General features: G+C 55.4%; 7 protein-coding genes across 7 annotated transcripts; all 7 read left to right on the forward strand.

The window, feature by feature from the left end:
• The first annotated feature begins 362 nt into the window (after positions 1-362).
• On the forward strand, positions 363-2,479 carry BZA05DRAFT_145073 (kinase-like domain-containing protein). Its single transcript, XM_051478942.1, has 7 exons — positions 363-585; positions 743-815; positions 874-1,133; positions 1,277-1,505; positions 1,559-1,878; positions 1,948-2,189; positions 2,252-2,479. The coding sequence occupies exons 1-7, from the start codon at positions 574-576 to the stop codon at positions 2,388-2,390; spliced, it is 1,275 nt and encodes a 424-aa protein (XP_051336651.1). The 5' UTR covers positions 363-573; the 3' UTR covers positions 2,391-2,479.
• Positions 2,480-3,995: 1,516 nt separating this feature from the next.
• Positions 3,996-7,346, forward strand: BZA05DRAFT_145168 (chloride channel). The gene is made up of 6 exons (XM_051478943.1): positions 3,996-4,369; positions 4,433-5,084; positions 5,156-5,308; positions 5,388-5,502; positions 5,577-6,000; positions 6,052-7,346. The coding sequence occupies exons 1-6, from the start codon at positions 4,203-4,205 to the stop codon at positions 7,223-7,225; spliced, it is 2,685 nt and encodes an 894-aa protein (XP_051336652.1). The 5' UTR covers positions 3,996-4,202; the 3' UTR covers positions 7,226-7,346.
• Positions 7,347-8,721: 1,375 nt separating this feature from the next.
• Positions 8,722-9,577, forward strand: BZA05DRAFT_145206 (ribosomal protein S27-domain-containing protein). Its single transcript, XM_051478944.1, has 3 exons — positions 8,722-8,885; positions 9,185-9,247; positions 9,303-9,577. Exons 1-3 carry the CDS (start codon positions 8,883-8,885, stop codon positions 9,483-9,485), a joined length of 249 nt encoding a protein of 82 aa, XP_051336653.1. The 5' UTR covers positions 8,722-8,882; the 3' UTR covers positions 9,486-9,577.
• A 2,105-nt stretch (positions 9,578-11,682) lies between these two features.
• Positions 11,683-14,062, forward strand: BZA05DRAFT_407730 (Glucanosyltransferase-domain-containing protein). Its single transcript, XM_051484650.1, has 6 exons — positions 11,683-12,191; positions 12,265-12,394; positions 12,460-12,533; positions 12,588-12,929; positions 12,989-13,429; positions 13,489-14,062. Exons 1-6 carry the CDS (start codon positions 12,081-12,083, stop codon positions 13,696-13,698), a joined length of 1,308 nt encoding a protein of 435 aa, XP_051336654.1. The 5' UTR covers positions 11,683-12,080; the 3' UTR covers positions 13,699-14,062.
• Positions 14,063-14,132: 70 nt separating this feature from the next.
• On the forward strand, positions 14,133-15,061 carry BZA05DRAFT_476413 (HIT-like domain-containing protein; the record flags this gene model as incomplete). The annotated part of the gene is made up of 2 exons (XM_051488247.1): positions 14,133-14,242; positions 14,295-15,061. The coding sequence occupies exons 1-2, from the start codon at positions 14,179-14,181 to the stop codon at positions 15,059-15,061; spliced, it is 831 nt and encodes a 276-aa protein (XP_051336655.1). The 5' UTR covers positions 14,133-14,178.
• A 313-nt stretch (positions 15,062-15,374) lies between these two features.
• On the forward strand, positions 15,375-16,078 carry BZA05DRAFT_447759 (uncharacterized protein; the record flags this gene model as incomplete). The annotated part of the gene is made up of 2 exons (XM_051487183.1): positions 15,375-15,753; positions 15,816-16,078. The coding sequence occupies 2 exons, from the start codon at positions 15,375-15,377 to the stop codon at positions 16,076-16,078; spliced, it is 642 nt and encodes a 213-aa protein (XP_051336656.1).
• A 336-nt stretch (positions 16,079-16,414) lies between these two features.
• Positions 16,415-19,206, forward strand: BZA05DRAFT_426983 (pseudouridine synthase; the record flags this gene model as incomplete). The annotated part of the gene is made up of 5 exons (XM_051486035.1): positions 16,415-16,717; positions 16,795-17,092; positions 17,164-17,305; positions 17,358-17,892; positions 19,105-19,206. The coding sequence occupies 5 exons, from the start codon at positions 16,415-16,417 to the stop codon at positions 19,204-19,206; spliced, it is 1,380 nt and encodes a 459-aa protein (XP_051336657.1).
• Between the last annotated feature and the right edge of the window lie 4,959 nt (positions 19,207-24,165).

The following is a 24,165-nucleotide window of genomic DNA, read 5'->3' on the forward strand; positions in this document are numbered from 1 at the left end:
CCAAGATTTTATCCTCCCTTCGCGCATTTCCCCTCCCGTCCCTTCCTCTCCTATTGCGAGCGAGGGGCTGCGGGATAGAGGGACGGAGATACAGGAGCTCCGTCCCCGCTGTGGCTTTGTCGCCCGTGAAGCACCGCTGTCTTCGACACATGTCAAGACGGGGACGACACGGAGTCAGAGGGTCACAGGCGGGAGGAGGTGCGAGGGGGCTGAAGCAAGCCTTCTGCCGAGTGCGTGTACTACGTGCTGCGGCCCTGTTCGTCAGGCATCCGAGAATTGGCACCTCCCATCGCCAGGCATCCTCCACACCTGATCCTTCTCCTGTTCCTCATCTTCGTCTTCCTTCTCCCTACCCCCCAGCGCCCGTGAACACAAACTCTGACCCGCAAGCGAGCTTTGATACCCCATCACACGCTTGTTCTCGGTTTCGGTTTCCCAACCTTTTTCTCTCGTGCTTGCCTCTCTTTCAAGAACATAACCACTTCTCAACGAGCTCGAGAACACAGAAGCTGATCCCGACCGTGCCCATTAGTTTGAGGCTACAGCAGTAACTACCACAACACAACCGCAGACATGGCGACCATGGTACGACCCATCCTCCTCCTCCATCTCCTCCTCCTCCTCTACCTCGATCCATCGTTCGATCGCGATCCACTCGTCCCCCCACCCAGCGCTGTGTTTTATTACTATGCGATCCGATCTGGCAGCAAGATGTTGGATGGCATGCTAAGTTTTCGTGTAGGATTTGAGGGTCGGTAACAAGTACAGAATCGGCAGGAAGATTGGCAGTGGCAGTTTCGGCGACATCTACCTTGGTGAGCGAGCATAAGGGTCCCGTATTCGGTGGGCCATCAACTAACGGAGGACGTACAGGCACAAATATCATCTCCGGCGAGGAGATCGCTATCAAGCTCGAGTCTGTCAAGGCGAAGCACCCGCAACTGGAATATGAAGCCAGGGTGTACAAGTCGCTCGCCGGTGGTGTCGGTATCCCGTTCGTCCGTTGGTTCGGAACCGAATGCGACTACAACGCCATGGTCCTCGACTTGCTCGGACCCAGTTTGGAGGATCTGTTCAACTTTTGCAACAGAAAGTTCTCCTTGAAGACCGTGCTGCTGTTGGCCGATCAGCTGGTATGTACCGAGAGCAGGTGGCTGTGGGAAGCGCGGCGAAGAGATGGGACTCCTATGGAGTCGGAGCATTACCTGCCCTTCCTACCATACGCCGCTACAACCCTCTCCATCCCACACAGATAGCTCACTGACGGAATGCTCAGATCTCGCGTATCGAGTACATCCACGCCAAGTCCTTCATCCACCGTGACATCAAGCCCGACAACTTCCTCATGGGCATCGGAAAGCGCGGCAACCAGGTCAATGTTATCGATTTCGGCCTGGCCAAGAAGTACCGCGACCCGAAGACCCACTTCCACATTCCGTACAGAGAGAACAAGAACTTGACCGGAACTGCGCGTTATGCTTCCATCAACACCCATCTGGGAGTCGGTACGTCTGATAAGGTTGCCCTTGCCTTCGTCCAAACCTAATGCTGTGTGTAGAGCAATCCCGTCGTGACGACATGGAGTCTCTTGGATACGTGATGCTCTACTTCTGCCGCGGCTCTCTCCCCTGGCAGGGACTGAAGGCTGCTACCAAGAAGCAGAAGTACGATAGAATCATGGAGAAGAAGATGACGACCCCTACCGAGGTTCTCTGCCGTGGATTTCCCAACGAGTTTGCGATCTACCTCAACTACACCCGTTCTCTCCGCTTCGACGACAAGCCCGACTACTCTTACCTCCGCAAGATCTTCAGGGATCTCTTTGTCCGTGAGGGCTTCCAGTACGACTACGTCTTTGACTGGACCGTCTACAAATACGTAAGTTGACCCAGAGGCTCCCCTTTATTTATTTTTGCAGCCAAGTGTTGACGTCCCCTGACCTTTTAGCAGCAGAAGAACGCCCAAGCCATCGCGCAGGCCGCTGGCCAGCAAGGCGGTGCTGGCGGTGCTGGCGAGGACGAAGATAAGGAGCACAAGCAGCAGCAGCGTAGGGCCCCTATCGGCCCTAGCGGACACCCTCCCCAGCAGGCCAACAAGCCCGGCGTCGTCGGTGGCACCAGGAGAAAAGTTGGTGAGCGCGGTGGAATGGGTGCCGATGCTACTCAGGGCATGAGCGGATCCGACCGGATGTAAGTCAAGCTTATTTCCGAGGTTTCTGGGGGAGACTCAGTCTGACCTGGTGCGTTTTTAGGCTTCGTTCCGCCTCGAAGGGTGCTCAGGCCGGTCAGGCTGGTTTCGGTGGCATGGCCAGCGGTGCTAATGGTGGCGGATATCGCAGTGGCCAGAAACGCGACGACCCACCCGCTACCGGCGGCCAACAGTGGTACTGACTGAGCGATTCCGCGGTCGATTCTGCCAAAGGCTGGTGGAATACTTTTTCGAAGCTGTAAATGGATCCGGCGAGCATCTGAGTAGTCATCACCAAGGGCAGTTTCCTAAATTGCTATTTCCTATCCGGGAGGGAGTTTGTTGTCAAGAAGAGGAGCGCTACTACCATTGGTTTTTCCTATGTCATCCCTTATTGCGTTGTGTGCGTTGATGCCGTTGGCTTTTGCGGTTCCCCGTCGTGTGGAGGTTTCCTTTGACTGTTTTGCTTTGTTTTCTTCTGCGTTTTGTTTTCATTCTATCCTAATGGGTCCGACCGGGAGCGAATTGGATGTCTGGCACGGGACTGCTGGCTTTCCGACAACTTTCGACGACCACACGGACGGACAACCTCTTTTTTTTCGATTTACGGCGGTTACGGTCACCCTGTCTGCAACCTTCGATAATTCTTTGCACGGTAACCTCACCTTCCGCTTACGAAAAAAAAAAAAAAACATGTCTTCGATTGGGATGGAACAAAATATGCTTTTTCTGGATCTCTCAACGACCGAGAGAGGATATACGCCCTTCTCTTACTTTCTTAGAGTTGCGTTGCGCTTTACTGGACGGGGTACTCCCGGACGGCTCTTTCGGGGGATATGATGGGGAACTGCACCAGGGACGGCTTGTTTTTTCTGTGCTTTGCGTTTTGCTTTCCGGTTCTTACGGCACACACAATAAGGGATCCGACATGGGTTTCTTTTCATTTTCTTCTTTCACTTCTTGCTTTTCTCTTTGACCATTGGTAGATGGTACTCTGTCTGATTCTCTACTTCCTGTCAACTCCTTACTGGTTTCATTACCCTTGTGAACTTTACTATGTAGCAGCGCTCTTCGGGGTTCCCGAAGAGTTGTCTTTCCAGATGGCTTGCGGCTTTCATTGATTTTCATTTGTACTCTCTCTTTTTTTGCTTGCCTCTTTTATCCTATTAAACTCTACTCTGCTCTTTTGTTTTACTTGTGTGTTTTTTGCTTGCTTTCATCGGTTCGATGAACGATTCCGCGTGCGTCGTGAGTCCTTTCGTTTAGGTATTGTTGTTTCCTGTGTTGATGGTTTTTTCGTTGTCGTTCGTCGTTCGTCGTTCGTTTTGTCCAAGTGTTTCCATGCTGTGCTGTGCTGTCCTTGCCGTTTGATGGGATCGCTATGGATGGATGGATGGATGGGGATGATGGGGGTGCGGAGGGTGCGGAGGGTGCGGAGGGTAGATGTGAATGGTTGGCGAGTGGAGAGTGAGTGGAGAGTGAAGTGGAGAGTGAGTGAGAGTGAGTGAGAGAGGGTGTGCAGGTGAGGGGAGGGGATGAGCTCAAGGCGTGTGGGGTGTGGGGCTTTCTACGCGGAAAAAAACGATTGGATTGAGCGGTATTGATGCTCTTATCTATACTGTTCTGGTCTGCTTAGTAGTTTCTAGTAGGAGGGCTTGCGTTACTCTAGTTAGTAGTTGCCTTGAGGGATATGATAAACTTGTTGAGAAACTTGGGAAGCTTTTATGATGTGAGACTCGTGCATGGAGAATGGTTCGCTGTGAGAGCTATTAAATAATTGTGTAGGCCGCTGACACGTGCGTGGTGAGGTGAGGTGATGTGTGGTTTACCCGGCGCTAGGTTAGCGGTAGCGGTAGCTCGGTGCACTTGGGGCACAGCTGGCGGGTAGGTGGGGAGCTGCTAGTTAGTGGGGACGATCACGACGTCAACGATATCCGCATAGGCACACGCTCACGTTCAGTTCCAGTTCCAGTTCCAGCTCCACACACGAACTCGGAGCAGCATCAGCTATAGCTATGTCATTCGCAGCAGCTCCGCCGCGGTTAACCACGACATTCGAAGACGTCGAAGACGTCGAGGAGCAGGAGCGGGACCACGACCGGGAGCACGACGACGACGAGCCCTTCGCCGTTCCGTACCTCGTGGAGGAGCCTCAGTATGTACTCTACACCTCTACACCTATGTAGGTCAGGTGGGGGGGGATGGGGGTGAAGAAGGGAGCTGCGCTGATCCTGACGCCCGAAAGATCGTTCAAGCGCCGCCGGCGCGAGGAGCCGCGGTACTCCCTCTTCAGCAGCAGTTCGGTCGGGCACGGCGGTGTGGGCGGTAGCGGTAGAGGCAGCACGGACCACGGCCACAACCTCCTGCGCGAGCGGCACAGCAGTTCACTAGACCTTCCTGACCTTCCGGGCGACTACGATGACGACGGCTCCTCCTCCTCGCTCTCAGCCGGTGGAGGTGGTGGCGGCATCGGCGGGACAGCAGACCACGCGCTCACGACCCGGCGGATCTACGACGACCTCACAGCAATCGACTGGATATTCGAGTACACGCGTGAGCGGTCACGTCTGCGGGCGCTGCACTCTGGCACAGGGGTATTCGGGCACTTCGCTCGCGTCTTCGACGCGAGCCAGATCTGGCTCGTGTTAATCGGCACCGGGATCGCGGCGGGACTCGTCGCCGCCGCGATCGATATTGTTGCGAATTGGCTCGGTGGGTTGAAGGAGGGGTATTGTACGAGCAGCTTTTATCTAAGTAAGGAGTTTTGCTGTTGGGGGCTGGAGGAAAGGGATGGGGAGGAGGCGTGTAAAGATTGGGCGTGGTGGAGTCAGGCCGTGGGCGTTAGGGGGGGCGGCGGGAAGTATGCCGTCGAGTATCTGCTGTATATCGGGTTCTCGGTGAGTTGGCTGGATAGATGGATAGGCACCCCTGTGAGGAGGCAGTATGCTAACGGGTACGGGGAATACAGATCGTGTTCGCCACCAGCGCCAGTCTCCTAGTCAAGAACTTTGCGCCGTACGCACGGCACAGCGGTATTCCGGAGATCAAGACTTTGCTGGGCGGATTCGTGATCCGGCGGTTTCTGGGCGGGTGGACGCTGGCGATCAAGTCGATCGGGCTGGTATGTTTTTTTGGGCGGACTCGTCGTTTTTTTTCGGTTGGATTTCTCCCAGTTAATCAGTTCTCTGGATACAACATAGTGCCTGGCTGAGTCTTCCGGGCTGTGGTTAGGGAAGGAGGGTCCACTGGTCCATGTGGCTTGCTGTTGCGCAAATATCATGATGAAGCCGTTCGGTGCGCTGAGGAAGAATGAAGGTACTACCACCCGCCGCCGCCGTAAACATGAAGATTCGTCGGCGAAAGTTAAGCTCACACGTTTCTGCTTGCAGCCCGCAAACGAGAAGTGCTCTCTGCCGCCGCCGCCGCGGGAATATCCGTGGCCTTCGGCTCGCCCATCGGCGGCGTGCTCTTCAGTCTCGAACAGCTGTCGTATTACTTTCCCGACAAGACAATGTGGCAGTCGTTTGTCTGCGCCATGGTCGCCGCGGTCACGTTGCAGTTCATGAATCCGTTTCGGACGGGGAAGTTGGTGCTGTATCAGGTCAAGTATACCAGGGGATGGCATGACTTTGAGATGATACCCTTTGCGCTCCTAGGTATTCTAGGCGGCCTGTATGGTGCTTTCTTCATCAAGCTGAATATGAAGGTTGCGGCTTGGAGGAAAAACTCCATCGTCAAGAAGTTTCCCGTCACGGAGGTTCTGGTTGTCACTGTCGTCACGGCTCTGGTCAATTATCCAATCGTGTTTATGAGGTTCGTCAACAGCTTGCGATTATATATCCGATCCGCTAACGTCCTGCGTAGACCTCAGTCCTCCGAGCTGGTGGCAAACCTGTTCCAGGAGTGCTCTCCTCAGGGCGAGGACTTCTTCGGCCTGTGTCATCATACTCACTCCAAGCCGATAGTCCTCCTGCTCCTGTCGTCGATCCTGGGCGCACTCCTAGCTTCGGCCACGTTCGGCCTCCAGATACCGGCGGGTATCATCCTACCGTCTATGGCAATCGGCGCACTCTACGGCCGTGCGATGGGCCTGGTGGTGCAGTCCTGGCAGCACACATATCCCAATGCCTGGTTCTTCGCCTCCTGCGAACCCGACATCGAATGTGTTACGCCTGGCACATTCGCCATCATCGGGGCCGCCTCCGCGCTCGGCGGCGTGACCCGCATGACGGTGTCGATCGTAGTCATCACCTTCGAGCTCACAGGGGCGCTCACCTACGTACTCCCGATCATGGTCGCGGTGATGATCTCCAAGTGGGTTGGCGACGCCTTCGGCAAGCGGGGGATCTACGAGTCCTGGATCCGCTTCAAAGACTACCCATTCCTCGACAACCGCGACGACCCCGTGCCGGACGTGCCCGTGGTCGAGATCATGACGCGGATCGAGGACCTAGTCGTGATCACCGAGACGGGGCACACCGTCGGCAGCCTCGTCGACATCCTGCGGTCACAGCCATACAAGGGCTTTCCCGTCGTGTCCGACGTGCGCGACGCCTCCCTCGTCGGCTACATCTCCCGCTCGGAGCTGCGCTTCGCGCTCGACCAGGCGCGCCACGTCCGCGGCCTCCCGGAATCCGCCGAATGCATATTTTCCGGCGCTGCCACTGCCGGCGCCGACGCCGGCGCCTGTGGCCGCACGGTCGATATGAGGCCGTGGATGGACCAGACGCCGATCACGCTGCCCTCCAGCAGCAGCCTCTCCCTCGCCGCCAACCTCTTCCAGAAGCTCGGGCTGCGATACGTACTCTTTGCCAACCATGGCGCGCTCCAGGGCCTGCTGACGAAGAAAGACGTGTTCTTTGTTATGAACTCGAGTGAGGAGGGCGTTAGTGGTATGCGTGGTGGCAGGCTGGAGACGAGGAGCGGTGGTGGTGGCGAGGGACGACGCTTGCTCGCTGATGATGGAAGCGAGGTTACGAGTCTTGAGGAGGAGCTCGAGGCGGGTGCGGGCAGGGGGAATTTGCTCGGGAGTATGTAGGCTGCGGAGATGGGGGTCTAATGGCATTGGTGTTGTTTGCTATGATCTGCGAGAGACGGAGCTCTGTGATTGAATGTTCACGGCTATGGTCTGGGCTGCTGTCCTAACTGCCACCTTATTCTGGGGTACCAGTGAGTTTAGCTCCACACAGCTGAACTTAAAGCGCCTCTGTCACGCACATGGAAGCGACGTATTGCGTGAAAGGCACAGCATTCGACACCATCACGATCGGCATATGTACCTAGGTAGAGCACAAACACTCTTTCAGCAGCCACATAATGTTACGGCTCAGTAATTGCATATTCACGGCCATGATCCGGGCTACTGTCCTAACTACCACCATAATTTGGGAAACCAGAGTTAAGCTCCGTACGGCTGAACTTGAAAGCGCCTCTGCCATACCTAGGTGCACGTGGAAGCTACGTGTTGAGTGAGAAGTACAGCTTTGGCACCATCACGATGGGGCACATGTAGGTAGAGCACGAACATTCTGTCAGAGTCTCAGCAGGCATAGGTAGAATATCACGATCCAATTACCCAGTAACCACGACCGAAGCGAGCGACGAGTTCACACAGGCGACCTTCTGAGAAATGCCCGCGAAGCCAGCCTGCCAACCAGCCGTCAGCACGCCCAAGCTCACAGGGAAGCCGCGCAGTCTCGCGGGGAAGCAGGTTTCGCCGTCAAACCAACCGTGTTACTACTAGTATAGGCGCCATCGTCAACAGATAGATTACAAAGCCATTCTCACAGCCAAAGCCATCCTCAACAGCTAACGCCATCCTCAGCCGCCCCGGAGTGCAGCGGCACGATAAAACTTGAAGTCGCACGGGCTGAAACGTCGACCGCAACAGGAACCCAGCCCAGCGGAAGCAGCCGTATCCGCCCAGCTCCGTACCGTTATACAAGTCACCAGTAGCTTGGACCCCGGCGTCTCATGATACGGAACTTGGAAGGGAGGATGCTTGCGGATCTTTTTGTGCGCCGGTGGGTAGTGGGCGAGTCGCACACGAGTAGAGTAGGTAGATCCGCACTGAAGCAACGCTGGAAACCGTGCATAGCGATGGGTCCTCTGAGAGGTCCGTATCAAGATACTTGGAGACCACCGTGCCGGTGCTCCGCGAGTGGAAGAGGCGATGGAGGTGGTGAGTGGTGGCGGTGGCGGCGTAAATCGCAGTGAAGTTTCGTCGCACTCGGCGGTGGTGGCGGTGGATGGGCAGCTTGGCTTCGCGGTGATGACGATGGTAAATGGTTGAGGTTGTAGCGGTTAGCGGACATGCTCGAATCTTGATTCTTGGATCTGCGGCTCTCGTACGATGCATCAAGACTCACTCTTTGTCTGGGTGAGTGATCGTGGCGGTGGCGTGTGTGTGCAGTGTGTGTAGCGTGTGTGAGTAGCCAGCGTGTGTGAGTAGCTAGAGTAGGTTGTGACTGCGAAATCCCTCAAGCCCTGAGGTTACCCCCGTTTACTAAGCAAAGTCGCACCCACAAACCAGCGCTTTTCGAAGTTTTCCTTGGCAAACGACATCTCTCCCGCCAGCAGCCACACCCCACCCCGACCACTCGATCGAACGACTGAACGACCGACCGAACGAACGACAAACGAATTCCCACACCCAGCAAAACCAATCTTTCAACACTTCAAGTTAATCCTTCAAGATGGTGAGTAGAGATGTTTTTTTTTCGCTGTTTGCTTTCGCGAGGTTGGGGGACTGGGAGGGGATGGGGGCTGTGGGAGGGGAGGGTGGCGATTTGCGGCTACGAACACGACGAATGGATCCCACGCACGCGACACAGCAACGACTACGATGAGATATCTGCGATGCATATCACGCCGACGACGACGAGCGATCGAACGATGCGAACAGGCGACATGAGGGGAATCAGTGGGACGGGATGGGAGCGATGGCGGACATCAATGAGAAGCTGTAGCAGCTCGCTAACGTCGTATTTCTGCACAGGTTTTGGCCGAGGATCTCCTTAACCCTTCTGCTGCCGCTGAGGCCCGCAAGCACAAGCTCAAGGTTCGTTCGACATGTGTCCATTTCCACCGCGATCACGAGCACTGACCGTTGCTAGACTCTTGTCCCGGCTCCCCGATCGTTCTTCATGGACGTGAAGTGCCCCGGTTGCTTCAACATCACCACGGTCTTCTCGCACGCGCAGACGGTCGTCATCTGTGGATCTTGCGCCACCGTACTCTGCCAGCCCACTGGTGGAAAGGCCCGTCTCACCGAGGGATGCTCTTTCAGGAAGAAGTAGATGTAGCGGGCGAGCGGGGTGGTCTCTTTTCCTTGCGCGTTCTCTCTACACGGGTTGGGGGGGATGTTGTCTGAGGGATAGGGAAATAATCATTGCCAACTCCAAGAAGAAGTGCCTCGTATAATCCCGACGTGCTTTTTCCGACGTTGTGTTTTACTTCTCTTTCCTTGCTTTCTTCTGGTTTATGGGTGTTCTCGGGGCTTGTTCTGTTTCTTTCATGGCATATGAAATGAATCTAAAAAAACGGGGTGTTGTCATAGACGATGGGCCGGAACCTTGCTATTGCGAGACTTGCTGCCATCGAATAGTAGAGCTCGAGCTGTTGAGACCACTTACAGTGCGGATGTGAGATGGTCAGCTGTTTTCGTGGGTTATACATACTACGATGCAGCAGCCGTCGCGTCGACTGTGGTATGATTGTTGTGTCTCGACAGCCGCTCTCCTCTGGTTCTATCCCATAGGTTCGCGTGCTCTACTTTCACATGTGGATCCGAGCTTAATCCATCTGCTTCCGTCCACATCGACACGGTGTGTCTGGTGAGGGTTCCGGACCATCCGGCGACCCCGGGCAGAATATCGCTGCGTGTAGTTAGAGTATATACATAGAGCAATCATTCTACTCGTGTAATCCTTTCACTCGTGATCATGCATAGCCTGGGTTAACCTTTGCATCTCGTTTCCTGCCAACTTCATGTACATAGCGAAATCCAATAGTTTGCAGGTACCCTAAGACTTTATCTAGTCGACGCGTCGAAAACTGAAATCTGGAGGCATCAAACGAGTCACGACTCACGACTGCTGAGGGCTGACTGGAGGTGTTACGTCCGGCCTGGCCGGAAAGCATCTACTACATACCGGTACATACGGTACCTTTATAGTACGGTATAGTACGGTAGAGTACCTACCCCATCCGCCAGCGTCCGCAATGCACGTGCGTCGACCCGCCAGGTACCGAGAATCGGAGGAGCCGAGTGCAGGAAACTTTTGCAGCTCTGCTTTGCTCCGCAACATCTTGAAAGTTGAAACGCGTGCTGCTGGGGAGGCCGCAATGTGCCGTGCCATCGTACCATACCGTGGATACGCTCGGAGAATTCGAGGAATCGAGATTCAAGGCCGATCACGATATCGCAGTGTCTCAGTGTAGAGTAGAGTATCAGTGTCTCAGCCCACGAACGAGCAACGAGAAACACGCCCGCTTGCATTCCGGGAGGCGAGGACGAGGTGGCCGGTGTGGAATGCGGAATGCGGTCCATACATTCTACAATACACAGCCACTGGAATGCGCACCGCCTCCCCTCCGTCCTTCTGCACGCAGATACGGTCGAGCGAGCGTTGTGGCGTTTCAACGTCCAAGACCTCTCCATACATGGGAGAATCAGGTTGATTGTTCCTCTAGAGTACCCACTCTACATACGGTACTCTACTTAGAGCACCTATCCTACCGCCTCACTACCGCGCAGACTTCCCGAACGAATGAAGGGAGTCGGGACGGGTTACTCATGCAGATTCTGGATCTTGGATTTCGGGTTTTGTCTCGCTCGACGCTTTCGGAGCTATTTTGGATTCCCTGCACGATGCCGTCATCCGCAAGACACCCAAGAAACACCAAGACACACACGCTCTCGCGCTCTTCTTCTAGCGCTGTCTCGTGCGTTGTATGGCAGTCTTGTCGGCTGGTGTTAATCTGGCGGGGGAGGGGGAGTATGTGCTTGTTGTTGTTGTGGTGGTGGTGGTGGAGGTGGAGGTATGCATAATCTTCTGCCGTTTCGAACAGATGGCGGGAGCACTCTGGGCAGATTTTAGGATCGCGGAGGGGGAGGGAGGGAGGGGAGGCGGATAAAGTTGTGTACTTTGCATACAGTACCAATGCCTCTAGGATCATGGATCGGTTTCACGCGGAAGGAGTTGTATCGTATCGTATCACGGGCGGAGTGCAGATTTCGAGTCGAGACTGAGGACTGTGCCCCCTCCGTCAAAGGATGTGTGTGAGTGGTGTGTGGTGTGTGGTGAATTGCGGCGTGCGGCGTACGGCGTGCCTGAAACGAAATCGAAAACGGCAGTGATTAGTGGGGAGGGACGGGGGAGTGTGGGACTGGGGGTGGTGGAACTGGTGGAACTACACTCCGACATCGCTGGCTGGGCTGGCTGGGCTGGCTGGGTTTGCTGGGTTTGCTGGGCTGATCTACACGAGAAAGATCACCTCCCTTATCGGGGGTTGATATGCTGGCAGGGGTGGCATGCGAGAAAGAAGAAGAGCTGAGCGAGAAGAGCGAGCAGAAGCAGCAGCAATGCAGCATGTCATCTTAAACACTTTATGAAGGCCGACACTCACTTGCTTGACTTGGCTGACTGCACTCGTCCGTCCCTCCGCCGGGCTATATCACTGTCCCACCTCCCCTTGCTCCTCTTCCCTTCTTCCTTCCTTCTTCTTCATACTTCCTTCGCTCCTCCTCCCCTCCGCAAATCAATCGTTTTCTCTTGCTCTCTGTCCCCCATCTCCTTGCCAGTCATTCGTTTTGCTGGCTCGTCTTCTGTTTGAATAATACAGCCCGCGCTACCTAATCTCTAAATCCGAATCCCCAGACGTCGATCGTGATGCGTGGAATCCTCTCGTTGGCCGCGGCCGTTGCCATGCTCGGATCCGCAAGTGCTGCTCTCGATCCCGTCACCGTCAAGGGAAATGCCTTCTTCGTCGGTGATGAGCGTGTAAGGCCCCCCTCCTGCTGACCGGCTTCTGCGGCTGTGATTGCTGACCGACTGGCTTATGGGATGACAATAGTTCTACATCCGTGGTGTCGACTACCAGCCCGGTGGACAGTCCAACCTGATGGATCCCATTGCCAACTTGGAGGATTGCCAGCGTGACATCCCACTCTTCAAGGAGCTCGGTCTCAATGCCATCCGTATCTGTGCGTATTCGGTCACTGCTTGCTGCGAGTGGGGAGAAATGCAATCTGACCGCTCACGACTCTAGACACTGTCGACAACTCTGCCGATCACGACGAGTGCATGAAGGAGCTCGATGATGCTGGCATCTATCTGTTGTTGGTATGTCTTCCTGCTTCCCCCTGCTGCCAGTAATTCAGGCTGATTCCTGCTCAGGATGTCAACACCCCCACCATCTCCATCAACCGTGCCGACCCTGCTGCTACCTACAACGAGAAATACCTGCAGCACGTCTTTGCTACCATCGATGTCTTCTCCAAGTACGACAACACCCTGGCCTTCTTCTCGGCCAACGAGGTCGTCAACGATGTCGACACCACCGGTGCCGCTACCTACGTCAAGGCTGTGACCAGGGACATGCGCAAGTACATCAAGGAGCGCAAGCTCAGGTCCATCCCTGTTGGCTACAGTGCCGCCGATGTTGCCGAGAATCGTATGGAGGTGGCCAAGTACCTCAACTGCGGAGACGACGAGGATGCCAGGAGTGACTTCTTTGCTGTAAGGAGGTCTGGGGACTGCCCGTGATTGGGGTTGCATGCTGACGGAGAGGATAACAGGTCAACGACTACTCGTGGTGCGGTGACTCGTCGTTCACCACCTCCAACTGGAACGAGAAGGTCGAGAACTACACCGACTACTCGATCCCCATCTTCCTGTCGGAGTACGGCTGCAACGTTCCTTCCCCGCGCAAGTTCGGCGAGGTTACGACCCTTTACAGTGACAAGATGTCGCCCGTCTTCTCCGGTGGCCTCGTCTTTGAGTACTCGCAGGAGCCCAACAACTTTGGACTCGTCGAGATCTCGGACGATCGTGCATCCGTCGACAAGCTCGGTGATTTCGAGGCTCTGAAGGAGCAGTTTTCCAAGGCCAAGAACCCCTCCGGTGACGGTGGGTTCCAGGAAGGTCTCGACGTCTCAGAGTGCCCCGGCTTTGTTCAGGGCCGATGGGAAGCCAACAACACCCTCCCCACCCTGCCGTCGGCTGCTCAGAAGTACTACGTAAGTTTGAAATCGCTCATTAGCATCCGATATTCGTGGTTTACTGACCCATGTTATAGACTGAGGGTGCTGGCAAACCTCTGGGTGACCAGAACCTGATGGCTGGTGGTACCACTACTGGCAGCGCTTCCGGTACCAGCAGTGCTAAGCCTTCCGGAACCGGCTCGGGCGACACGAACGCCGCCCCCAGCGACCGTTCCTTCTCGGCCGTCGTTCTTGCATGCATCGTCGGAGCTTCGACCCTCGCTGGCGCCATGTTTGTGATGTAAGGGGGAGGACAGTGGTGATGATGGATTGACGTTAATACGAAGGATGGGACGATTCTCGGTGATTCAAATTTTTTTTTTTTTGCGACGCTATTCTGTTGTGTGTGAAAAGTATTGGGGTTTTCTTTACGGTTTATGAGGAAGAGGGAGAGAGGAGTATATCCACTTGTGTATCGATACCTGAGTCTTAAGTGTACTCTTTACTACTGGAACCAGCTTTGAGCGGGAGTCTTTTTGTTTTTTTACCCCCATTACAGTATGATATAGTACATAGGACAGAGGAGGTTATGGAATAGAAGAGAGAAACTGTATGCTTATTTGTGGTTTTCTATGCTTATTTTGTGGTTTGCTTGTGCCTGAAGACTGGTGATGAGATGGTGACGCAGGGAGTTGTCGCGAACTGTGTTAACCATGACCACTCGTGTAACTGTAGTTACTATACGCGTCTCGACATCACAAAGACGACGAAACACCACCAGAGCCATGCCGAAATCCACACCATCATCACTGTCCTCCCGAACCGCCGCCTCCACGAACAAAAATGCCTGTAAGTCCCCCTCTCCCAACCCATCTTCACACAGATACTCACGCGCCCACAGTCTCCGTCCTGATGTCCTCACGCCCAACCAGCACCACCCCCACCAGCAGCACCGCTCCCCGCCCCGCGCGCACCACATTCGCCGACGCCCTCCTCCCATACATAACCACGCCCTCCTCCTTCCCGCCCAGCGTCGTCCTCCACCACTCCACCGACTTCGTCTGGATCCGCGACAAGTACGCAAAGTCCTTTATCCACACACTCTTGCTGCCGCGGGACCCGGCGCGAAACACGCAGCACCCGCTCGAGCTGCTGTCGCGGGATGTGGAGTTTCTGGAGAAGGTAAGGGTGGAGGCGGCGAAGTTGAGGGGGGTTGTGGCGAGGGAGTTGGAGCGGCGGTTTGGTGGGAACGGGAAACAAGGCGGGAGGAACTGGGTCGACGAGGTATTGGTCGGTGTGCACGCGCACCCGAGCCTGCGGCATTTGCATGTGCATGTCCTTTCGAGGGATCTTAGTGGTGAGGCGTTGAGGAAGGCGAGCCATTATAATAGCTTTACCACGGGGTTTTTTGTAAGGCTTGAGGAGTTTCCGCTCAGTGGGGAGGAGCTGGAAAAGAGGGGTGGGGGGTGGAGGAAAGAGGAGCTCAGGTGTTGGAGGTGTGGCAGGGGGTTTGGCAGAAGTTTTGTAAAGTTGAAGGCGCATTTGGGGGTGGAGTTTGAGGCGTGGAAGGCTGCGCCGATGGAGGAGGGGGAGGAGGAGGGGGAGGGGGAGGAGGGGGAAGAGGATGGAAGGGAGGGGGGTGCGGGTGAGGTAGGGGAGACGGGGTAGGTTTGGTGGCCAGGAGGGGGCGGATGGATAGTTCATTCTGGTCTGTATACTGGAGTAGGTGCTTGGTTGCGCGGTCCAGCAGGCCGGAATATACTATGTATATCTCCATTGAACCTCATCCCGCAGAATGAGTGATATTCCATTGACCTAGCATCCAAATAACGCGTGATATTCTGTGATGACTCTATATACCATGATCCACTCCCGCGCCCATGTCGGAATCGGCATCTTCCGCAACAGCTATAGTAACACGATCACCAACTATCCACTCGCGTGTCCTCTCACCTCCCCCTACACCACACCACACGCAACCATGGCCCGCAAACGCACCAAGCCCTCCGCAAAAGAGCCGGAGCTCTTCCCGTCGACCACCTCCTTCGTAACGCCCGAAGGCGTGACCATCTCCGAAATCCCCTTACGCACACCCACCTTCGGCTCCAAACCCAACGGACAAACGCTCCTCGACCTGATCGACTTGAAGCGACCTCGGGACGCGGCGGGGAACCCGATCGGCGCCAGCCATGCCGCCGAGACGGAGGAGATCGAGGTCTTCGGCCATGCCGCGAACACGTTCTTTTTTGCCGTGCCCCTGTTGATACTGCTCTTTTGGCTCGATGTATTGGTTCATCTGCAGTATAAGCAGGATAAGGACTGGTCAGAGGTGGCGTGGAGATGCGCGAAGGCGTTTCCGGGTAGGGTTTCTCTTCTGTCTTCTAGCTGTGGGGGACGCTCGCTGATGGGGGACGCTCGATAGCTATCTACGCGATCCACTACTTCTTCCACCCGCGCCGGACATGGATCTCGGTGCGCCTGTTCCTGCTCGCGCTGAGTATCGCGGCCGGATGCTACGTCGTCACGGCCGTAAACAGGTACGGCTACTACTTTGTCATGAAGAAGACGCCGCCCCTAGGCACGCTGTGGATCTGGGCGGTCATTGAGTTGGATATTCTCGGTGCGCTGGCGAGTCTGCTGGGCGTTTGGACGTATGCGTGGTATTACGGGTATCCGCTCTGGTAGGGGGGTGGATGGATAGGATGAAGGGGAGGAGAAAGGGTGCTCATTGGGAGGAGGGGGATGATGTTTGTTTGCCTTTCGTTTGAAGATGATCGCGCCGTTCGAAATTTAGAGCTTGTATGCACAAAGAGCCGCATGGTGGCTCACCCGGCCAATAAAATTCAGTTAGACTGTGTAATCATAGCACCTGCATTCCCGCACGATCAGCTCCCCCACCAGCACCAGCCCCACCAGCAGATGCGCCTGCCCTCGATAATCCGGTACCTCCCGCTCAGCAACCCGCGTTTCCAACTCGTCGCCTTTCTCGCCCTGCACACACGGTACCGCACGGGCATTCCGATGGACACGTTGATATCCACGCTTCCGGGGATCGATCCGCCGTCGCCGCGCACCCGCCGTCCTACGCCGCCGCCCCACGTCAACCCGCCAAAGAGGGAGAAGAAGTCGCAGAAGGAACGACGCAGGAATGTTACTAAGTTCGTTAATCAGCCGCCGGATCCACTCTATTACTTTGAGGATGGCCTGAGAAAGGTCCACCCGTATTACTTCACGTTCAATACGTTCTGTAAAGAACGCTGGAGGGGGATGACGCTGCTAGAGGTCTTCAGCAGCGAGTTTAGGGATCGCCCGGTCGAGTACTATGTCGGTTCGCCCTTTTGTCCCCCGACCCCGAGCCACGCGCGAAAGACAGAGGGAATTGGGGGTGCTGACGGTCGTAGAGAGATGCCATCGCGGCGGGCACCGTCTACGTCTCAGGCACGGACCGGGGCTCGGTGCTTGCCGCGTCGCCGCGGTCAGGCCTTGACACGATCGTCAAGAACGGCGACATGATCTCGCACACTATGCACCGGCACGAGCCGCCGGTCACCGGCGAGCCGATCGGTATCGTGTTCGAAGACGACAACATCATGGCCATCTCGAAGCCTGCTGGTGTCCCTGTACACCCCACCGGCAGGTACAATTACAACTCGGTCACTGAGATTTTGAGGTCCATGAGGCCGGGGTTTAATCCACTGCGTATGTGCTGTGTGTGCCGGGAGGGGTTGTGGGGGCGGGGTGAGGGCGACGGCTGATGCGGAGATATGCAGCGTGTAATAGGCTGGATAGGTTGACGAGCGGGCTCATGTTCATTGCAAAGACGAGGGAGGGCGCCGACGCCTTCATGAACCAGATGCAAGCGCGGACGATACGGAAGCAATACGTGGCGCGGGTGAAGGGGGAGTTTCCGAAGTACGCACGCATCCACATCTTCCCCCCACCTGCAGCGCTGACAGGAAACCAGAGAAGACATAGTGTGCGACCAGCCGATCCTCCAGATCTCGCCGAAGCTCGGACTGAACCGCGTCAAGGCGGACGGCAAGCACGCAAAGACGCTGTTCCGGCGGCTGCACTACAACGCGGAGAAAGACTACAGCATCGTCGAGTGCCACCCGTACACAGGGCGCACGCACCAGCTGCGCGTACACCTGCAGTTTCTGGGCCACCCCATCTCCAACGACCCCATCTACTGCAACCGTAAGGTGTTCGGTGCGAACCTGGGCAAGGGCGGCGAGGGCGACGACGAGGATATCATCACCCGCCTCAACCGCATGGGCAAGAGTGAGGTCGCGGAGGCGGAGGCGTACCACGACGAGATGATGTCGGACCATGCTAGGAAGAAGGCCGAGAAGATGACAGGCGGCCTCTGTGATATCTGCGATACCCCGCTGTATTCGGACCCGGGCCCCCACGAGCTGGGCATATATCTCCACGCTAAGAGGTATGCCTGCGAGGATGGAACGTGGGAGTACGAAACCAGTCTGCCTGAGTGGGCGACTGTGAGGGACGGGGAATAGATGGAGGGATGGGGGATGGGGGAATACCTAGAGCACTGTACCAATAAACCGAGATGATGATGTCAAGCAGTCTATCCACCGCAATAGAGTTTAGTGCAACCTGGCAGTGCTACATAAAAGCCAATCTTGGATCGGACCTTGTGGGGTTGGTTGTTGCCCGGACTGGATCCTCCGTTTTACAGGCGTATCGAGACGGTGGGGTGATACTGGTGACCGATCATCGGCGAGGTTGACGACGCAGTGGGGAAAAAGAGTTTTTTGCTTTGTTTCCATGACGATGTACATATCAGATGATACATCCAATCCTGTCTTGCCCCCCCGCCACCCCGCCCCGATCGTCGAAGGCGGAAGCGAAAGGTAAAAGCCGAAGGCGAAAGGCGAAGGCGAAAGGCAAATACAATGCCCATCCCCCACTACATACCGTATCGGGACAAAGTAAAAGTGATAAAGGAAGTGACAAAAAATCATGCAAGTGGTGGGCACTGGCGGAGAGTGGTCGGCGACGAATGATACGCGGTGATGATGTACTCGCGGTGAACGCTGCGGTACTTGGTATACCGGTAGAGTAGAGTAGAGTGAATCCGTCCAAAAACCCCGTGCGATTACCGCCTTCAGCAGTTCTCGGCGACCTGTAACCGGCGAGTGACGTCCGGTTACTGGTAGATAGTGAGGGGCGCGAAGGAAGAGGCGGCTTGGCGTCATCGGTGAGCGCCGAAGACAGCAGACGTTGTCGGGACCTGGGTGGGACCTTTTATTTGGAGAGAGAGACCTCGCAGGGACCTAGTGGGACCAAGTGCTATGGAAGGGAGACTCGATGCGGCCGTTCAACGTTGAAATGTTTTCTGTTGCTGCTTTTCTGTTCTTCCTGCACGTCTTGTTTTCTTCTCATCACCATCGACCGAGGATTCTAGTTCACTTGATCACGTTTTTGTTCCTCACCCGTAGCCCGTTCTGGGGTCTCTCAGTACCGTACCTACCTCTTACCCAGATACTCCAGAGTGAGTTCATCCGTCGGAAAAACATTTAAGCTGCCGCCATTCGAGTAGTGAATTCAGCAGTTCCCGAGGACCGACCCCCGGCGACCGGCGAGTGATATCTCGATACTAGTAGGAAGGTGGTACCCCCGCATGCATATCATAGGTACACTACATGCACGAATAGTAATCGCGCTGACCCCAAGTCCCAGCCAACCAGGCAACCCAGCCAACCAATCCATACAGCCTTCCCGTCCCGTGTCTGACGCTTCCCGTGGGGGCGGGGGGTGGAGGGTGGAGGGGGGCGGAAAAGGGCGGCTAGCCGGGCCGAGCCGTCGAGCGGGGCAAGGATGCCAGGCTATTGGCTACTTATGTCAGACGTAACCACCAGTGTGGCTCCGCTCCACATTACGGTACTCAAGGAAAGCGGACGCCGGACGAGTGTTGCCTGGAATTGGAGAGTGCTACATACGCTGGTGGGACGTGTGAGCGATGGTCCTTTTTTTTGGCTATGGCTGCGAGTGACTGCGGTACCTACATACTACGGAAGAGATGACTCGGGTGGAGATTTGCGGCACGACCGGGCGGGGAAGATGGCAGGTGGCAGGTGGTGGTGGGGGGTGGGGGGGGGGGGGGGCGACACACACACATGGGTGCCACCACCATCTACGAAGTGCGGATCAGCGCACGCACACATACGCACACACACGACGGGTGCACTACGAAGGCGGGATCAACGCACGCACGCATGTCATCACGCGGAATACATATCGACGCAGCAGCAGCAGCGAACGAGAGATCCCGGGGTTATAGTATATTATTACGAACAAAAATCCTCCAAGAAAACGAACGAAACGAACGAGCGAACGAACGAACGGAAAAAAACAAAAAACCACATGGACAAGCCCCATCCGTCCCACCGGCAGTTTCCCATTCCTTATCGACCGGACGGACATGGACATGGACACGGACACGGAGACGTTCGAGGACGAGGGCAGTGCATGTCAATGTGGGTGGGTGGGTGGGTGTGGGTGTGTATGTGTGTGTGGCACCGCTGGTGAGAGGGGTGCTTTGGTGGACGGAACTGGGACTTTCGTTTCGGGTGATCAGGCCGCTAAGTTGGGTTGTCGTTCGTTCATTCATCCACCCTCATAAGATGGCTCGCGAAGGGTAAGAGTATGGTGATGGCGGGAGGACGGAGCCATCGAGGAGGATTGGCGGAGTTGGTGGAGTCGGTACCGTGTTAGAGTGGGGTTGATGGGATGGGGTGGGTCGGGGGGTGCTCACGGTGGGGTGGTGAGCACCACCGAGCAAAAACCGAGTTGGGAGAGGTGGGAGGGAGAATATATACCCTTCCTGAATCCTGACGACACTGCCTCCTCTTCACCGCTTGGGGGCGACGGGGACACTCTTCCGAAACGTGTGTGTGTGAGAGTGTGTGTGAGAGTGTGTGTCGTATGCGAGTGTGTGTGTCTGTGTCTCGGGGCGGGGGCGGTGTGAGGTGTGAGGTGTGAATGGGAGTGGGTGGGTGGGTGGGTTTCGGTGTGGGTGAGTTTATGGTGTGGGTGGGAAGTAGTGACGAATTGCTTTTTCTTCTAGACTCTACCTGCACCATGCAACTTCGGCACTCCCGCAACTCATCGCGAATCGATGATCTCCCCCTGTCGAAGGGCCACCCCGCCCGCGCCCGCACCCGAGCCCCCCGCCGCCCCGCCCCCGCCTCCGCCCCACCTACATATCGCCAACTGCCCTTGAGTTACGTATTTTTAAAGGCGGAAAACTCTCGTATACTTCGGGAAAGCCCTCGCGAGTTGCCGGGGAGATGCTGGGGCGAAGCGCCCCACCTCCACGCGAATGCGTTGAATATCCACGGAGATGCGCCATGATTCTGGGTCTGGTCCGATTGCGGCTTGTGCAACAAGCGGAGTCGAGATCCGCATGTTGTCAGTCGTTCCGTTTTGCATGCATGCAGCGAATCTCCACATCTGGCCCTTCACGACAACCACACGCTCACAGTCGGCGTTCTTCTTGTCACTAAACGGCTTCCTCCGTCCCACCACCACCACCACCACCACCACCACCACCACCACCACCACCCCGAATGCCCTCTAACTATAGTGGAGTAGAGTAACGCCGCTCCAACCTGCCTTCAGCATTCCCATCCGAGGACTCGAAGCAGCGGACGCCCAGAAAAAAGAAAAACCCTTCCACTACATGGGAATATTGCCAGACGATGCGGCAGTGTGTGCGGACATGCACGTGGCTTGCCGCTGGACGGACTCCAAAGCCGGTTACCTACAGGATCAGCAGGTGGTAGGTATGTACGGTATTCGGGACTCCGAAGTAGGTAGATATCATACTTCGCACCCGCTGCACCAAGAAGAAGTGACGGATGGTTGGCTGTGGGATGCTGCAGTGCAGTCTCGGATAAGCCCAGGCTTAGTTCGCGGGCGGCTGGATATCTCTAGAGTACCGGTGGACTATCTACTCACATACGGTACTATACCGAGTCCTTCGTGTTGGGTTGCCGTTGGTCATGGGTGTTCTGCGACTCTGTGGGCGAGCAGGTGTCGCCTTCCAAATCATCCTCATGTTTAAAGGCATATCGTACTCTGCTATACCCCCCTTCCCCTCGGTTGCAGCGCTGCATATGGATGCCCCACCATCCGTTTCGTTGCGGCCTGGTCTGGCTCCAAAGGGCGCCATCACCTCCGCCATCACCGTCACCGTGATCGATTTGCAGAGGAACTCATCCGAGGGGACGCCCTAGAGAGGGAGGACCACCTGCTATTGGCGTGCCATCTGTGGTAGGATTCAAGTGTGTAGAGTCCCTATCACTGGCTCCGCAGATTCCATGAGAGCTGCATACCCGAACCTTCCGTGTTTAGGACCATTTACTAGTCGATGCCCTTCCGTAGCGTCATCGCCTCGGTTGGCTTAAGGTTCGCGCCGCGCTCGGGGAGTTCGGGATGTCGCAACATCTCGGGTTGTTTCCGACGATTTCTTCGAGAACCGGCCGATGTGCATATCTTCGAGTGCGATTTGATTTGATCCGATCTGAGAATGGACGGAAACTCGTCCCCTCGGAGATGGCAGTTCGACTTTCGACTTTGGGGCACACCCGCCAAGAACCGCTGAAACCAAGTCTTGGATTCTAGAACTCGAGCTGGAGGCATGGCAATATCGAAACATAACGGTGTATAGTACGCAAAGCTTGGATGGATGATCCGGTGGCAGGTGCTCAAAGCCTCAGATTGTCTGCCTGACTGACATAGGTATTATTCGGCTAATCACCAACCTGCAGAATCCAGATCGGTCTGGATCCTACATATAGTATGCTTACTACCTAGTACATACGGCCCGGCCCAGCACGTTTCACCACCGCACTGATGTCGTATGATCCGAATAACCTCCGGTTCTAGAGCAATCCCGCCCCTCCGTTTCGTTTCGGCCTGGGCTAGGTGGGTGGCTTCACCACCGGCCATCCGACCAAAGCCGGGTGGCTTGTCTTGCGATCCATGACGGATATGACGGACGAGGAAGGAGACACCAACCAGAGCGCTTCTATGTCATAGATTCAATGATTTATAGATTTATAGGTAGAAGAACGATGTCAATGTTAATGAGGACTTTCGCAGGTCGTGAGGGATGGTTTGCGGGATCGTTTTAGGCTTAGTGAGGTGACAAAAAAGCGCTACCGGTTAAATTCGAGATCCCTCGCGCTAGAGATACCGCGATGAGTCTCTTCAACCCGCACCCGCGAGGGCCAACTAGTACGAGTGGGATGGTCAACTTAGGCATAGCGAGTGTCTGCTCCTAGGTGAATGGGGAGTAGCGTTGAGAAGGAGAGTTGTTGTATTGGTCTTTGTTACGTATAAGTGTCCTCCAGAAAGCATTAGAAGAGTCAACCAACCCACACAGTTAGTCATTGAAGGAATGACTCTAGTCAATTAGTAGGAATGACTTTAGTCAATGAATAGGAATGACTCTGGTCATTGAGGGAATGACTCTAGTCATCGAGCAGGAATGACTCCAGTCACCGAGCAGGAATGACTGAGTAAACCCGCGAGACTCGAATAAAATACCGACCTAGACAGTCTATTGAAGTTCATGCCGACAGTGTGGTGATGCTGACCTTCGCGATGCGCATCATGGTAATGTTGAAGTACTCCTGTCTATACTGTGGTGCTCTGCTCTCCTCTCGGCGCCGCTGTACTCTGCTCTCCTCTGTCCCGGAGAATTTTTACTGAGTCCACACTAATTAAACCACTAATTTCGAGAGTAGTCCACTTTTTCTCAGCCCGCACCTACGGTGACCTCAGAGTTGCGAAACGCCTTTTCTTTTCACTTAAGGGCTCGGCGCGCTAACAACCCGCCTCACAGAGATCCCTCAGAACTGCGTAACTCCTCTAATGAGGTTCCTAGCCTTCTAGGTTATCCGTTATCGTATATACCGTACCGGTGCGGCGGTTGAGCCGACGCCCCATTCCCATTCAGCCCAATCTACCTAGTAGATATCTATACTAGTATATTCCTACCCCGCCTAGATGATGTACCAGTGGATCATAGATATCGATCTCGCTATAGTTAGTACATGTGCCTAATGGTAATGCAACCGGTGCAAGTAGTAAGTACGCTGTGGACGGATCTGGATTCTGGACTCGATGGTGGCGTGAGTAAGGCATCACGTAAACTTGCTGTGATTTCATCTCATCTCCACACGGGGCCTGATAATGCACTTGTGCTTACCGTGGCGAAGGCAGCTGGTGCACGCGGGGGAAGGTGAAGAAGAAAACGAGGAGGGGGAGGCAGAGACGTCATGACACACCTACTTATGTAATATACGGGGATCCTATAATAGCAGGAAGATTACTCGGAAGTGACGGGTCTGAATTTTTGAAAGCCAGCCCTGAGCCTGGTGACCGCATGTCTGTGTGCAGGTGCAGATAAATCATGGAGTCACTGGTCGCTGTTCGTCTGGTTCCGGTGATCACTCGCATATGGTATGCCATCCTACCATCCTTCAGCTCATCGTCTAGTTAGTAGTTACCCACCGATTTTCCCCATCTATGCTAGATTCTAGATTCCAGATTCCAGTGGCTTCCGGTTCGACGGTGTTACTTTCTCCTGGATCGAGTATCCCTCGCAGTAGGTACCGTAGACACTAGGCGGTAGCTCATACCCGACAAAGTAACTCCTTCCTTCAGGCTTCCAAGTTCCACTGTCCAGCCGAGACTCGAGACTCAACATTGGACAAAGGTGAAAGCCATACAATGAGCAA

This window comes from Tricharina praecox (genome assembly GCF_024521635.1).
Source record: "Tricharina praecox strain CBS 144465 chromosome Unknown BZA05scaffold_25, whole genome shotgun sequence".
NCBI classification, from domain to species: domain Eukaryota; kingdom Fungi; phylum Ascomycota; class Pezizomycetes; order Pezizales; family Pyronemataceae; genus Tricharina; species Tricharina praecox.

Coding starts and splice junctions, on each gene's coding strand:
- BZA05DRAFT_145073 (XM_051478942.1), top strand. Junction 1,134..1,276: donor TGCTGTTGGCCGATCAGCTG/GTATGTACCGAG, acceptor CGGAATGCTCAG/ATCTCGCGTATCGAGTACAT. Junction 1,506..1,558: donor CAACACCCATCTGGGAGTCG/GTACGTCTGATA, acceptor TGCTGTGTGTAG/AGCAATCCCGTCGTGACGAC.
- BZA05DRAFT_145168 (XM_051478943.1), top strand. CDS start 4,203: ATGTCATTCGCAGCAGCTCCGCCGCGGTTAACCACGACATTCGAAGAC. Junction 4,370..4,432: donor CTCTACACCTCTACACCTAT/GTAGGTCAGGTG, acceptor GACGCCCGAAAG/ATCGTTCAAGCGCCGCCGGC. Junction 5,309..5,387: donor CGATCAAGTCGATCGGGCTG/GTATGTTTTTTT, acceptor GATACAACATAG/TGCCTGGCTGAGTCTTCCGG.
- BZA05DRAFT_145206 (XM_051478944.1), top strand. Junction 9,248..9,302: donor CCCGCAAGCACAAGCTCAAG/GTTCGTTCGACA, acceptor GACCGTTGCTAG/ACTCTTGTCCCGGCTCCCCG.
- BZA05DRAFT_407730 (XM_051484650.1), top strand. CDS start 12,081: ATGCGTGGAATCCTCTCGTTGGCCGCGGCCGTTGCCATGCTCGGATCC. Junction 12,395..12,459: donor TCTCAATGCCATCCGTATCT/GTGCGTATTCGG, acceptor TCACGACTCTAG/ACACTGTCGACAACTCTGCC. Junction 12,930..12,988: donor CCAGGAGTGACTTCTTTGCT/GTAAGGAGGTCT, acceptor AGAGGATAACAG/GTCAACGACTACTCGTGGTG.